This window comes from Camelina sativa, chromosome 12 (assembly GCF_030686135.1).
Source record: "Camelina sativa cultivar CO46 ecotype springtype chromosome 12, ASM3068613v1".
NCBI classification, from domain to species: Eukaryota; Viridiplantae; Streptophyta; class Magnoliopsida; order Brassicales; family Brassicaceae; genus Camelina; species Camelina sativa.
In genome coordinates this window covers 5,796,069-5,811,181 of record NC_141891.1, presented here as the reverse complement: position 1 = coordinate 5,811,181, position 15,113 = coordinate 5,796,069, and the positions used below count along the sequence as shown (strand labels likewise).

Below are 15,113 nucleotides of genomic sequence, written 5' to 3'. Positions count from 1 at the left end.
AGTGAAAACTAAAACTTACTATAATTGGTCCACAAATTTCACCTACACAAGACCAAAAAAAACAGAACTGCTAAACGACGTCGTCGTTGAGGGGTATTTTAGTCATTAGGTACTGGAGATTTCGTTAGCGTTGTTTATTATCATCGTCGGCGAAGTAGAGAACCGTGAAAGAAAACGACGTCGATTTGAAGAAGAAGAAAGATGGATAAACAACCGGCGAGCAGCTGGAGTATCCATACCCGCCCGGAGATAATCGCAAAGTACGAGATCTTCGAGCGAGTCGGATCCGGAGCCTACGCCGACGTTTACAGAGCTCGCCGTCTCTCCGACAATCTAATCGTAGCGCTCAAGGAGATCTTCGATTACCAGTCTGCGTTCCGAGAGATTGACGCCCTCACCATCCTCTCCGGTTCTCCTAATGTCGTCGTTATGCACGAGTACTTCTGGCATGAGGACGAGAACGCTGTCCTTGTACTCGAGTTCCTCAGGTCGGATCTCGCCGCGGTGATACGAGATGCTAAGAGGAAGAAGAAGAATAAGAAGATGGGAGAAGAAGAAGAAGGAGGTGTTGGATTCTCCGTTGGTGAGATTAAGAGATGGATGATTCAGATTTTGAACGGTGTTGATGCTTGTCATAGGAATTTGATTGTACATAGAGATTTAAAGCCTGGGAATATGTTGATTTCTGATGATGGTGTGCTTAAGCTTGCTGATTTTGGTCAGGTGATGATACTACTGAACTTTTCATTTTAGTGTTTATATCAGCTCTGTGAATTTTGTGTTTGTAAAATGTGTGTTGTCTTCATACAGGCGAGGATACTCATGGAGCCTGACATTGTAGCTTCAGATGATAATAAACTAGAAGACAAAGATGGAGAAACTAGTATAGAACCACCAGAAGTGATTCCTGATTATGAGAACTCACCTCGGCAAGGCTCTGATGGTAAGGAGCTGGAAGCGATGAGTAAAGACGAATATTTTCGACAGGTGGAAGAGTTAAAGGCTAAACAGGTTGTAAGAGATGATACTGATAAGGATTCGAATGTGCATGATGGAGATAATTCTTGTCTTGCAACGTGTACTGTGAGTGAAATGGATGATGATCTCGGTGGGAACTCGTTTTCTTATGATGCTGATGAAGCGTTGGATGAAAGAGAGGGTTTGATGACGTCTTGTGTGGGAACTAGATGGTTTAGGCCACCAGAACTTCTTTATGGATCTACAATGTATGGGTTAGAGGTTGATTTATGGTCGCTTGGTTGTGTGTTTGCTGAGCTCTTGTCTCTTGACCCTTTGTTCCCAGGGATTTCAGATATTGATCAGATCAGCAGAGTAACCAACGTGCTAGGGAATTTAAATGAAGAGGTCTGGCGAGGTTGTGTTGATCTTCCGGACTACAAGTCGATCTCATTTGCTAAAGTAGAATCTCCTCTTGGTATAGAAGGCTGTCTTCCTAACCATTCAGGAGATGTGATATCGCTACTCAAGAAGCTTATCTGTTATGATCCAGCTAGTAGAGCTACTGCTGTAGAGATGTTGAATGACAAATATTTCAGTGAAGAGCCTCTTCCAGTTCCAGTTTCTGAGCTCTATGTGCCTCCGACAATGAGTGGGCCAGATGAGGATTCTCCGAGAAAGTGGAATGATTACAGAGAAATGGACTCAGATTCAGATTTTGACGACTTTGGACCTATGAATGTAAAGCCTACCAGTAGTGGGTTTACAATAGAATTCACCTAACCCCGAATGGCATTTAAGGTACGCAGTCAAAAGCTGTTGCTTAGTTTAGACACATAAATTAGTCACAAAAGCCTTTGCTTCTTTCTCCCTCATGTAGAATGGGGGTAGTTAGTAACATGACATGTGTTTGCCTTAGTTGCAACAAAACTTTGTTGTCTGAAGATCTGGTTCCCGCATACTGATAAGAAAACTGTTAACATTTTGTTAGGCCATATTGTATAGGTATCAATGCTTTCATTTTTTGAAGTTGCTTTTGAAATAGTTTGCTGCTCTTGCTCTATTCCCTCATAAAACTGTTTCTTTTCCGCTTTGTTTCTCTCATTGTTCTCAGTTCAATGTGTTGATCTCTGATGTTTTCTTGTCAGATCATTTACAGTCGGCGGTTCCATGGTTGAGAATCTTGATCCTTGCGACGTCCCCGGAATTCGCTTACTCTGCCAAAATTGTGTTCTGTGTGTTCTTGTTCCTGTCTCTCCCACTCTCTCTCTCTGGTATAGAAAACGGTAACAATTACAACTGGAAAGTTGGTGTTAGGCTTGTTTAGCCTTTAGCTAGCTAAAGAGCTAGTTTTCTTGTTGCCCAGGCCAATCTTTACCCTATTTTTCCGTCTGAAGTAAACAATCAGAAAAGAATAAAATATCTATCTCCTCTGAGTTTTGCTTCCTGTGTTTTGTATTTCATCAAAAAAAAATTCCTACATCTCATCTTTGTATTGTATGTAACTGTTTGCGAATTTTGCACTTTTCATTCATATCAACACATAAGTTAATAACTTCGTCTCTGTTGAAGGTTGAATGAGCAACCCACCTATGAGACCATCTATTGATTTGACTATTGATATCATAAATAGCACACAGAAATCATAACTGAGAGTCTGATTCTACCAGAATGCCGCAGCAATGGATTGACTCCATGAATCCATCAGTCATACTAGTACCAAATGTTAAATATAAAACTTATGGGGCTAATTTGGAAAATAGACTAAAATAGATAGAGCAAATAATAAATTAGTTTCCAGCATCTATCGCCAAGTCTCTCTCTCCCTAGGGTTTTTTTTTTGTGAAACGGACATCGAGATTCCAGGAGTGAACTTGACAATCGGAGAGAAATGGGGTCGACTGGAAGAGATCAGGCGACTCAGCATCATCATCATCCGCCTCAAATCAGCAGTCTCGTCGTACGCCCATCCGGAAGCAACGACGGCGAAGACGGCCGTGCCGCCGGAGACTATGAGCTCGGAGAAGTCTCCCGTGACCGTCCCTCATTTGCTCGCTCGGATCGGTATAAAGGTGACAACGGTTCGTATCGTTTCTGGTTTATTATCTTTCAGTCCTCTTTTGAGTTTTTTTTTTCTCCTTTTGGTTTCGATGTTTGAAATTGGGGAGCGCGAAGAACATGGCGTGTGTAGTTATTTCTATGCTATCTCATATGAACTACTTTTACTATGAACTGCCGTAATGTAGTGTGAATTGCAATTGAACCTTGGTTTTGTGTGTTTGTTCGTGTAGAAGTAATGTTAATCTGAATGGTTAGGGTGTTTATATTAAGCTCAAGAATCTCACCTGCTACAGAAAATTGTATAGCTAAGAGTTCAGTGACACTTAGGGTTATTGAGATTTTATGCTGCTACAGATGCATATCAGCATTTCCTGTTCTGTGCTTACTGCTTAGTGTAAAGAGAAAAGAATCTTGCGTTGAGTTGTTTGGTATGTGCATTGAGAATGTTACTGGTAATTTCACATTGTCAGTGGCTCAGTGCTCAAGTGTTGTCTCAACATTCAAAGAAAACGCCCTTGATGAATTTGAAATTTTGCTACCTGCTTATATATACTTTTGTGATTACTCAGTGGAGAATACCTGTAACGTGTTGACTTGATAATAGTTTGCATTTTTTGTTGTACTGTGGTTGACCTAATATCCTTCTGCTGGCTACTTTTTGTGTGTGTGTGTGTGTGTGTGTGTGTGTGTAGGATATAGAACTCGTGCAAGTTCTAGCTCACCAGGCCGTCGTGGATATGAAGATCACCGGCATGGCTCTGATCTTAATCATTCAGGCATTCCGCCTCGTGGTCGTGAGTTCAGCAGCAGAAGGGAAGCATCTGGGAGACACAGAGACTACTCACCACCGTATGCTAGAGGTGGAGCTGGTGCTCGCCCTTATGGAAGAGGTTTCGATGGACCTGAACCTGCGCATGGAAGCGAGGGCATGAGCAGATACAATAACCCGAAGGTGCAGCCAAGAGATGGAGATTGGTACTGTCTTGATCCATTGTAAGTATCAACTGATTACTCTTGGTGTTCTATATGAACTGCACAGAGTTCTGTTATCCATATCTCACAATCTACAGAATTTTCTAAGTCTCATTTTGTATGTTTGTTTTGTTATGAACACAGATGCAGAAACTTGAACTTTGCGAGACGTGAGTCCTGCAACAAATGCAAGAGGCATCGTTATGCAGCGGCTAACATTTCTCCACCGCCACGTCTTGTTCCTCCTCCCATGGATTTCTCGCCAAGAAGAGACTTTAATGGCTACAGATCTCCTCCACGTGGCTGGCCCAGAGACTACCCGCCACCAAGACTTGACCATCCCACATGGAGAGATAGAGACAGAGAACGAGACCGTCTACATTACCCAGACCATAATTACCCTCCTAGCAGAAGAATAGCATCTGACTGGTCCCATACTGAGCCGCTCCCAAAACCTCATTACGACAGACGACCACCTCTCAGTCCTCCTCCACCGCATCCTCCATCTCGTGGTGGCAGATGGGGTAGACTCTCAAGAGAGAGAAGTAGATCGCCACCATTAAGAGATGGTCCACCTCCACCATTGAGAGGAGCCGGTCCACCACCGCACAGGGATTACCGCCGTGATAGTTACTTGGACAGAGGAGGACGAGATGATCGACGTGGCGGCAGAGACAGAATTGGAAACTCTTACTGATGCAAAAAAAAAACTGTGTATGTCTTGAGAATTTGGTTTAGACAGTTACAAAATTTTCGCGGAAAATCAAATATGACCTTTGTAATACACCTTTAGATTCTTTGTTATAGTTTCCGAAAGGTTTAGCAAAACTTCTGTGCCTTATGTGCAAAAAAACAAAGAAACAATTTTGGTGCTCTTTCGTAAGTAAAAAGAAAGTTTGGGGCCGAAATCGAAAATATTAAGGGCCCCTTCCGTTTCAGCTTCCCCTTGACAAGGTGTTGTAGTTTTGTACTGTGTGAGTCACGAGTGGGTCTGTCTACGTGTCAGTCTCCAATTGGCTGAAATCCGTAAACACACATATTAAAGGGCTTTTTGGATATTTGCTTCATTGTAGATCGGACGGTTCGAAGAGAACAAAACCTAAAGCATTTATGAATTCGAATCGTTGGATCGTCGTATTAAAGGATAACCGTACGATGAGATTGCCACGCAAATCCAACCGTTCAATATAATCCAAGAAAAATTGAAATTTCAAAATCATGTTGAGAGAGAGGGAGGAGGAGAGAAGAAAGCCCAGACGAAGAAGGAACAAAACCGAAAGTATTTTTTTTGCTTTTAATTTTTTTTTTTTCTTGTTTTTGTTTTTAATTTCACCAAATTCTTCTGAGGGCTTCCTCTTCATCTTCATCTTCTTCGTTGTCTAGAGAGCTAAAAACCCAATAAAACCCTAATTCTCATCTTTGGAAAAGCTTATCCCTTTTTCTCTCTCTACGCGGATCAAATTCAAAGTCTGGAGCTTTTTAACAGCCGCCGAATCGGTTTGTGATTTTTCTCGCTCCGGCGAGATTCGGATCTCGATTTTGTGAGCTGATTTGTGTGAATTTTCTTCTCTTTGCTTTTTTCTTTTCCTCCGCTGTGGGAAAAAAGGAAAATTTCTGGGTTTTTTTTTGAAAAATCCGAGATTTGAATATCTGTGAGGATGGCTGAAGGCGGTGGAGGAGGCGAATTCCCGCCAAAAAAGGACGGTGTTGAAGAGGGTTTTCCGGCGAAGAATCCAGCGAGGCAGCTCGACTTCACTGGTGGCTCCGATGAACATTCACTGTCTAAAGCACCAGCTGCCACGGCTGCTCCTACCGTCGCAGCTACGGCGTCGGTGAAACCCATCGTTAATACTCCTACTGTCCCTTCGACGATACGGCCTGGTATGACTATAGCAATCGGTCAGGTACGACCGACGTTACCAGTGGCGACGACACAGATTCTGCCGTCTCAAGCACTAATCCTTAACGCGCCAATCAGGCATCCGTAAGTTTTTATCTGTTTGAGGTTTATGTGATGTAAATTTCAAATTTTTGGTTTCTGGGTTGGGAGATTATAGTCAGTTGTGATCTTAGCTCAATTGGGTTTGTACAAGTTTGATTGGGGATCATGAAATTAGTTTAAAGTTTAATCCTTTTAGACTATTTGGTGAAATTGGTGAAACTAGTTTAAATGGTTTTGTGTCCAATGGTTAAGATTTATAGAACTCGCATTCACCTTTTAAGTAAGGTTTTATGAAAGAAAATTCAAAATTTCATTCTCTTCTTTTATTTTTTGGCAGAATGCCGGAATCGCCAATAGCTAGACCAAGGCCTATAGTGGAAGCTAGAGATGGAACCCCTCAGAAGAAGAAGCAGTGTAACTGTAAACACTCGCGCTGCTTGAAACTGTAAGTCGTCTTTAGTTTCTGGGGTGACATGTTTAGTTGATTGCATGTTCATATCTTTCCCTTTTTGCGGCTGCATGTCTAAGAAACTCAAAGTCTTAGTTTTCTGAGTTAACCAAATGTGGATTTGTGCATCACAGTTTCTGATTCGGCTTTACACTGTGCACTATCTTATCAGGTACTGTGAATGCTTTGCATCCGGAACATATTGTGACGGTTGTAACTGTGTAAATTGTTTCAACAATGTTGATAATGAACCGGCTAGACGAGAAGCTGTGGAAGCAACTCTGGACCGGAATCCATATGCGTTCAGGCCTAAGATTGCTAGCAGTCCACATGGTGCTCGGGATAAAAGGGTACGTGACCCTGATGAAACTTGTTTTATAGATCATGGGAGAGTTCTTTGACTTCTAAGTTATTTTGGGATGTTTAAACTGTTGATTTGTCTTTGCAGGAAGACGTTGGTGAAGTTGTGTTGTTAGGGAAACATAACAAAGGTTGCCACTGCAAGAAATCGGGATGTCTTAAGAAGTATTGTGAGTGCTTTCAAGCAAACATTCTTTGTTCTGAGAACTGTAGATGCTTGGATTGCAAAAACTTTGAAGGAAGTGAAGAGAGACAAGCTCTGTTTCACGGTGAACATGCCAACCACTTGACGTATCTCCAACAAGCAGCAAATGCAGCCATTACTGGTGCTGTCGGTTCTTCTGGCTTTGCTCCTTCTCCAGCACCTAAGAGACGGAAAGGTCAAGATATTTTGTTCAACCAAGCAACCAAAGGCCAGTTTCCACAGGTACCAAGATACCATTTTAGCATTTGGGCTTTCCATATATGGAACTGATTATATCCTTTTTTATGCTGTTGCTTAGTGAAGTAAAGTCTTATTTATTTTTGTATTAGGTAAATAGTGGAAGAACTACTGGCCCAGGCACATCTCCGTCACCTGTTTCTCGTGCTGGTGGCAATGCATCGTCAGTTCCATCAAAGTTTGTATATAGGTGAGATTTCTAGCGGTCACAAGTTATTTTGCTAATCCAAGAACTTCAAAAAACTGACTTTTTATGCTTCTTTTAAGGTCTCTCTTAGCAGATATAATCCAACCACAGGATGTGAAAGCGCTTTGTTCTGTTTTGGTCGCTGTAGCCGGAGAAGCTGCCAAGACATTCACTGGTAAGAATTCGAGTAACAACTCTGTATTGCTGCGGTTTTAGATCCATGTGTATATTGTTCATTGATCTCTCCTTCAAAATTTTCTCAGATCAAAGGAAGGAAAAAGAAAATCGAGTGGAAGATCAAACAAACACTTCTTTAGCTTCTTCTGCACAAGATCACTCCCAAGACAATAAAGATGCAGCTGATGTGGAGATGGTTGCAGCTGATGGAAATCAAGCTGATAAGTCTGGACCAGATGATTCTAATTCAGATGGTGCTGATGCCTCTAAAGCGAAGCCGCTATCTCCAGCAACTTTGGCTTTGATGTGCGATGAACAAGACACTATCTTCATGGTATCAGCAGCTCCACCTAATGGTTCAGTAGACCCCGGTGGCTGTGGAACAAACTCACAGGGCCAGTCAGAGATATACGCAGAGCAAGAGAAAGTGGTGTTAACCAAATTCAGAGATTGCCTTAGTCGACTTATCTCTTACGCAGAATTAAAAGGTAAAGATTTTGTGTGTCACTCACACAGAGTTTTCATCAACGAACAATCTTCTCTAAAGTTATAAAATTAGTCAAGTTTGTTTGTTTGCAGAATCAAAGTGTTTATCTTTAGCAAGAAGGCATCTACAGCCACCTGCCACCGCAACTGTGAAAACCGAAAATGGGATCCAGCAGCAAGTACCAGTTGTGAATGGAGCTTCACGAACAACTTCTCAACCTACAGTCAACAAACCACAGCCTATGCAGCTGATGAACACAACATCATCATCACCAGCAGCAGCAACAACAACAAACACACACCATCATCATACTAAACCTCCAGCTTTATCAGAGAAGAAAGACCCCTGAATCAAATAGATTATACTCTACCTAGGACAGAAAAATAACTTACCAGAGAGAACACAAACAAGAAGTTGAAATCTGCCTCACCACCGCTCTATGTTATCAGAGGTAATGCAATACCACCATAATTTTTCTTTCTCACTGGCGGTTGTGTGGCTTCAGCGCATTGGCAGGTGATTAGAGAGAGTAATAGACACAAGCTTTTATTGTGTCGTTATCTTTCTTCTCGCTTTTCTCTTTCTTTTCTTATAAAGTCTCCTCTTTGAAGCCCCTGTGGCTGGTGTAGATTATTGAGAGCTTTTGTTTCTTTACTACACGAGTTTTTTTTGTTAGTGGTTTTTATTCAGTATTACTTTTTCTGGCGATTGTTCTGTAGAACATCCTTATTTACTGTATTTGAGATGTTTCTCAATCAGCCTCTGTAGGATTTGATTTGAAAGTAATATATAAGAATAAAACCTATTTTGAAAGAAGATATCTTCTTCCTGACTTAACAAATCATACATAATATACTTTGTGGTAGATAAAAATTAACTTTATTAGCTCATTCCAATATTTTTCCTATATTTTCTCATAACAAACGAACATATATATGTGAATTGACATCACTACAAACATTTATTAAGAACATAAAACAGTTAATAACTTCGAGTTTCTACAAGAAACACCTTAAAATAGCATTTTAACTTAGAAACAACGAGAGAGACTGATTTATTCTCACTTAGTGACTACCACCTTCAGCCTCTCCTCCAGCATACGGTTGTTCAAAGGCTTCACATTCGAGACCTCGACGATTGCGATTCACTCTGCAGCCAGAAACCAGAATTTTTATTATGAAATAATAAACCGGACTAGTACTGCATTCATAAGCTTGGAAACAGTTCCTTCATAGCTCTACTAATTCATTACTATCTACTGTTTTCTCAAAAACTTTATGCAGATCTTTTTTGTTCTAGCTAAACTACAGAAACAATTCGACATAGTTAATGCTAAACTTCAACCCAAAATCTAACGATAGTCCCTTGCAGCAGATGAATCACCCTAAATTTTATCCTCATATTGTTTAATCGGTTAGTCAATAAGAGAACTTGGTTGGTACTGTGTTCTCTTGACACATCATAAATTGTAAAAGAAAGTGGAGAGACCTTACCAAAAGCATTCCTTTCATTGCTCTTTCCTCCAGATACCTTGACGGTTTGAAAAAACCGCCATACGTCTCTGACAATCTCTTGAGCCTTTCATATATGTACTTTGGTCCAACCATGTCTGCCCAGAAAACAATTCCTCCGCTGCAACAGGTTAAAAGAAAAATGCTTACCATAAGAGATAATCATTACCTAACATTTCAGTTGCAAACAAAACAAAGAGAAAATTTTTGTGGATATTGACAATGTTAGTAAATGATCCGAGAGACTCAACCAGATGAAACAATGGATATTTGTTGGAAGTGCAAATGCATAAGATTAGACCAGAGGCAATGAATTTCACAAAAAGCTCCCTTTTGATTTATGAAGATGTATGACTTAGAATCCTCACCGGTAAGAAGGAAAACTCATTCCAAGGACAGACGCAATGTCCAAGTCTGCGGCTCTGATCACAACTCCTTCATCTAGGACACGGCATGCCTCATTAACCACAGGGAATAAGATCATCTCTACAATTTCTTTGTCAGATACTGATCTAGGCTGCAAATGAAGGACAAGACTGCATTAATTTTGAAAAATACCAAAGAACTATGTATAGTTTGTAAGACCTCTTCTTCTTTTATTTTTTACCTTCCCACCAGGCATGATATTGGTCAGCTTCCTTGATTCCTCAACAATCGAAAGCACTTGAGGATCAGGTTTTGGTTTGCTTCCCTTTTCGTATATGTAGAATCCTCTCCCGTTGATTTTTCCTGAAGCCGCAAATGTTAAAAGGTTGGCACACATAACACATTAGGAATTTACAAAAGTAAGAGCAACGCATACCGTTTCGCCCGCTCTTAAGAAGAAGCTCAGTCAGTGGAGAGTTGAACATGCGATCACCATAGACCTTGGCATATATAGGCCCAACTGCTAATCCAATCCCGTGTCCAGCCAAATCACCAAGCCTGAGGATTGAGCCATCCAAGAAAATAAAGCTTTCTTTAGTTGCTGAAATAGCCATACAGCAACAGAAACACAAACTGACACACCTCACAGAAAGTGTATATAACAAAATGAAGAGGGAGAGAGTTACTGGAATGGGCCCAACGGCAAGCCAAAAGAGGTAATGACGCTGTCGATTCTGAACAAGTCAACACCTAGATTGGTCAACATATGTGCAGCTTGTGCATATGGAAAGAATGTCTTGTTCACTGCAAACCCTATGCAGTTTCCAACCACCACGGGAACTTTCTTTATGGCCTTTCCAACCGCCATGAGATCCAGAATCACCTGAGCAGAAGTGTTCTTCGAACGAACAATCTCAAGAAGGGTCATCAGATGGGCAGGGCTATAAAAAGACAAACCTTTGTAAATTACACTAAACATATGAAAAAAGCATAAAAATCTTAAAGCATTGGTAACACAGAATGACCTGAAGAAATGTGCACCAACAATGCGATCTTTTGAGTTAGTCTTTTCCCCAATTACGTCGAGGTCGATAGTAGATGTATTACTCGCCAAAATGCAATGGGGTGAACAGACCTTTTCGAGTTCTTTGAATATGCTTTGTTTCAACTGAATGTTTTCAATCACTGCCTGAGAAATGGTACCAGAAGCAAGGCCTTATAGTAAGAAGACATGTATACTAATTGACCCTCTCTTTAGACTATCTGGATTTGGATATACTTGAAACTAAAGAGAACGACAGATAACACCAAAGTAGATAACTGAAATTGAAGGCAGACCTCTATGACCATGTCCACATCTTTGAATTCTGTGTAATCCAGCACTCCCTTGAGCAAAGAGAGGGCCTTTCCTGCTTTATCTTGCGTTAGTTTCCCCCTAGATACCAAGCCTTTGATATTTGCTGTCACAAGAAAAAAACTAACTTTATTGCATCTACTGTAAACAGGAACAGTAATAAATCATATAATCTATTGTTTCATCATATGCTATGGATGCTTCTTTTGGCTTAATACTCTTTTCTATTTTGGGCTGGCTCAACGTAGACAACAGTTCAAATTTTTGGTATGTGACCAAGATAATACTTCTGTAAAATAACAACTGGATATGTAATGGATAAAATGATAACCTTCAACTGATTTTATTCCCTTCATAAGGTATTCAGTATTTATTTCTTTGAGCAAAACTCTGATATTGCTTAGAAGTAGAGCCGTAGCGATGCCAGAACCCATCAAACCTCCACCAATAATTGCAACTTTTTTTATCGGCCTCGGTTTCAATCCAACGTCAGTAACATTAGGCACCTGATAAGTGTTTAATAGATTCTCAGGATGAACACTAAATGTGGAAAGTAGAAGTGCTAGGTGAAATAAACACAATGTATGTCAATCTTACTTTTGTTAGTAGACAGTTACGATCCTCTAGGGATCTTGGATATATGTGAATATAGAATATCCTCTCAGCATAGATATGATTCTATCATCATGTTGTACTCTATAAATACTGTCCTTCGGTTAATGTTAATACTCACGGAGTTCATATTATAACATGGTATCAGAAGCCCTAGCCTACTGCTAGTTGTTTGCTCGATCCATCTCCGCCCTCTTCTTTCTTCTTTGCTCTGTTTCTCTTCCTCATCCCCTGTTTTCTCATCTTCTTCTCACTCTTCCCCCTTGTTTTCCATTTTTTATCCGCCGTCCCATCTCTAAGCATGGCCGACGCAACACAGAAAACCGACAAACCATTCGGTATTTCTCAGATCAAGGCGTACATCCCAATCACCCTTGACATGTCCAAAATGAACTACGACGTCTGGAGAGAATTGTTTGAGACCCACTGTCTCACCTTCGGCGTTCTCGGCCATCTCGACGGCACATCTACTGCAACTCCGGCGACACAACAGCAGTGGACGGAACACGATGGCTTAGTCAAAATGTGGATCTACGGCACAATCTCAGAATTGATCCTCGACACGGTTCTCAAAACCAAAGCTACGGCTCGTGAACTTTGGCTCACCATCGAAGAACTATTCCGCGACAACAAGGATGCTCGTGCTATGCAGTACGACACAGAACTGCGAACCCTGACAATCGGCGATTCCAGCGTGGCAGAGTATTGCAGGTCAAACTCACGGAGTTCATATTATAACAACTTTTGATGTTGCACGTTGAGCGAAGAAAACATGAACAAGACCCTTTGCGGTGTCTGACAGTACTAGCTGTTTGAAAACTTCTGCTTCCTGCGAATCAAAGAGTTTAAGTACATAACCAACTAGAAAATTACCCCCAAGTAATCAACCTAAGCAATTGATAGATTTTTGTGAAAAACTAGAGTAATTCAGTAAAGTTGAGAAATAGAGTAAACGTCGAATCATAATCATACCTTAAGAACCCCACTATATCCTCCATGGACGATTCCTTCTTCAATGACCTCAATGCAAGCATGGTGTTGAGGCATATTTGGGGCTATCTTCTTGGCTAGCTGTCTTGAATTCTTCAATATAGCACGAGCTTCAGATAAAGAACCAATTTTGTCGGTCCTGTGCAGTGATCGCAAAAACGGTTTACGTCCATCAGCAATGTCTAGAGCCCACTTTCTGGACGCGCTCAACAAATCTCCAGGTGGCACCAAAGCATCAACGAGACCCAGTTTATGACCCTCTTCTGACAATATTGACTTCGAAAGCTACCAAAATACCAGTATACAGTTGAACAAGATAATCAGCCAAGCAAATCAACTTGGTAATGGAACTGTTGGTAACTGCAAAAAAAAACGCCATCCCTACCAGTATCATATCAGTTGCTTTTGCAAGGCCTACTAACCTTGGAAGACGTTGGGTTCCTTCATAGACAAAATTAGCTTTGATTATTTACACTATCCATTGATAAACAACAACTATCCAACAAATTGTCTTGTTCATTTAAAAAAATACCAAGTTGAACAAAAAATATCCCATACCTCCAAAACCTGGAATAACTCCAAGTGTTAGTTCTGGTAAGCCTAGTTGAGCTTTCGGAGCAGCAACTCGGGCATGACACGCCTAAAGTGCCAGATAAATCAACACTATTTAAAAAGAATATCAAAGGACACTCTAAAAAAGCACAATGGGAATTAAACTCAAAAATCCTACCATTGCCAGTTCTAACCCACCACCAAGAGCTAATCCTTCAACTGCAGCAACAACCGGCTTCCTCGAGTCTTTGATAACGAGAAAACAGTATCAAAATCACATTGGAGAGGAGTACAAAATCCATCAACCTTGGAAAGAAAAATTTGGAACTAAAAAGAAGCTTAACAAATACCTTCCATCAGGTTACACACGAGCTCAACAGATACTTCAGGCATAAGCGATAAATCCCCTACCAATAAAAGAGATAGTCAAAAAACCCAGGAAACCAAATATGCTTCACTATACATAAATACTTAACAACAGAAGAAACTATACCAGTCTTATGAACTTGCTGGAAGACATTGATGTCAAAACCACCAGAGAATCTACCATTGTTCCCTGAAATGATTCAAATCATTCAATCTCCTTATAGATAATAACAACAAACAAACTATGATAAGAAAAAAGGATTCAAATTTACAAATCCCTTTAACATATTAGTTCAAAATTCACAATCTTTAGCTACAAGATCAATCAATCTAAACAAAAGTAGCTCAATTTATGATTTACCGGTCAACACGATGGCCTTAACATCATTCCTCTGATTCGCATCTTGAAACTTCTCCTTCAACCCAGCAATAACTGAGAATTCAAAGCAATTCCGGATAAATAAAAAATTCGGTTCATGATCTAATCTAAATCATAAAGGATCAAGCTTTATGTACTTGGACTGGCCAAAGAGTTAACAGGAGGATTAGTAATGGTGATGACAGCAACACCATCGTTCCCAACTTCCATCGTTACTCCAATCTTCTTTGCCATGGCTTAATTTGTTCTCTCTCTCTCTGAGATTGAAAAGTGAAAGACTTTAGGCGTTAGTTCGGTCTGGATAGGAAAGATCAGGTTTTGATAAGTTTAAGGACCTTTTTAATCAATTAAGAGTTAACATTTGTAAAAAACGTTACGTGATCGAATGATATATATATATCTCTATCCCAACTTGGTTGTTTCGTCATTTTCGTCATAAGGATACAAATCTTGCAGTCACCAGGGCCCGGTATCAATATTTGTTGGGGCCTGTTCAGCTACTTATATACTATTGGATCATATTCAAATAAAATATCTGATTCCGTAGTATATGGCAATATACGGTGAAAAAAAAGTATATGGCAATATTTTTACAGCTTTTTTTTTTTTATGTAAAACTGTATTTTTTATGTATTAAGTACTAGGATTTAATCCGCGGGATAATATTTTTAATTTTAAAAATTTAAAACTTATATTGTATTTATTTGTTATTTTATTATTGTTTTATTAATTTTAAAAATATAAAAATTTACAGGTATTTGATATAAGTATTCAAAGTATAAGATTTTTGTAGTGTTTTCAAAGTTTTAACCCGTCTGGTATATTTATAGTCTAGTAATACATTTATCTCCTGGTACACATCTAAAAGTGTTAAAAAAACAGTTCCACTTAACTCCTTATATGGGATTAATGCCAATCCGTCTCACCAAAATCAAAATAAGTTTTTGCGT

At 40.0% G+C, this 15,113-nt stretch overlaps 4 protein-coding genes across 5 annotated transcripts; 3 read left to right on the top strand and 1 right to left on the bottom strand.

The window, feature by feature from the left end:
* Positions 1 to 79: 79 nt before the first annotated feature.
* Positions 80 to 2,512, top strand: LOC104730440 (cyclin-dependent kinase F-1). The gene is made up of 3 exons (XM_010449602.3): positions 80 to 723; positions 811 to 1,758; positions 2,106 to 2,512. The coding sequence occupies exons 1-2, from the start codon at positions 202 to 204 to the stop codon at positions 1,738 to 1,740; spliced, it is 1,452 nt and encodes a 483-aa protein (XP_010447904.1). The 5' UTR covers positions 80 to 201; the 3' UTR covers positions 1,741 to 1,758; positions 2,106 to 2,512.
* An 85-nt stretch (positions 2,513 to 2,597) lies between these two features.
* Positions 2,598 to 4,818, top strand: LOC104730441 (uncharacterized). Its single transcript, XM_087479848.1, has 3 exons — positions 2,598 to 3,038; positions 3,711 to 4,011; positions 4,135 to 4,818. The coding sequence occupies exons 1-3, from the start codon at positions 2,849 to 2,851 to the stop codon at positions 4,685 to 4,687; spliced, it is 1,044 nt and encodes a 347-aa protein (XP_087335974.1). The 5' UTR covers positions 2,598 to 2,848; the 3' UTR covers positions 4,688 to 4,818.
* Positions 4,819 to 5,203: 385 nt separating this feature from the next.
* Positions 5,204 to 8,846, top strand: LOC104730439 (protein tesmin/TSO1-like CXC 5). The gene is made up of 8 exons (XM_010449601.3): positions 5,204 to 5,974; positions 6,270 to 6,377; positions 6,553 to 6,730; positions 6,829 to 7,167; positions 7,275 to 7,372; positions 7,450 to 7,544; positions 7,633 to 8,034; positions 8,126 to 8,846. The coding sequence occupies exons 1-8, from the start codon at positions 5,649 to 5,651 to the stop codon at positions 8,380 to 8,382; spliced, it is 1,803 nt and encodes a 600-aa protein (XP_010447903.1). The 5' UTR covers positions 5,204 to 5,648; the 3' UTR covers positions 8,383 to 8,846.
* Positions 8,847 to 8,889: 43 nt separating this feature from the next.
* LOC104730438 (peroxisomal fatty acid beta-oxidation multifunctional protein AIM1-like) lies at positions 8,890 to 14,534 on the bottom strand. 2 transcript variants are annotated; one of them, XM_010449600.3, is made up of 18 exons: positions 14,301 to 14,534; positions 14,146 to 14,217; positions 13,912 to 13,974; positions 13,769 to 13,825; positions 13,597 to 13,664; positions 13,425 to 13,506; positions 13,252 to 13,307; positions 12,849 to 13,151; positions 12,619 to 12,705; positions 11,596 to 11,770; positions 11,249 to 11,370; positions 10,936 to 11,099; positions 10,597 to 10,851; positions 10,347 to 10,468; positions 10,152 to 10,273; positions 9,913 to 10,061; positions 9,527 to 9,665; positions 8,890 to 9,182 (listed from the first exon to the last, which is right to left on the bottom strand). In XM_010449600.3, the coding sequence occupies exons 1-18, from the start codon at positions 14,395 to 14,397 to the stop codon at positions 9,150 to 9,152; spliced, it is 2,166 nt and encodes a 721-aa protein (XP_010447902.2). In that variant the 5' UTR covers positions 14,398 to 14,534; the 3' UTR covers positions 8,890 to 9,149. The 2 variants fall into 2 exon arrangements, with proteins under 2 accessions (XP_010447902.2, XP_087335973.1); XM_087479847.1 differs by having other exon boundaries at positions 11,862 to 12,705; positions 14,301 to 14,526.
* Between the last annotated feature and the right edge of the window lie 579 nt (positions 14,535 to 15,113).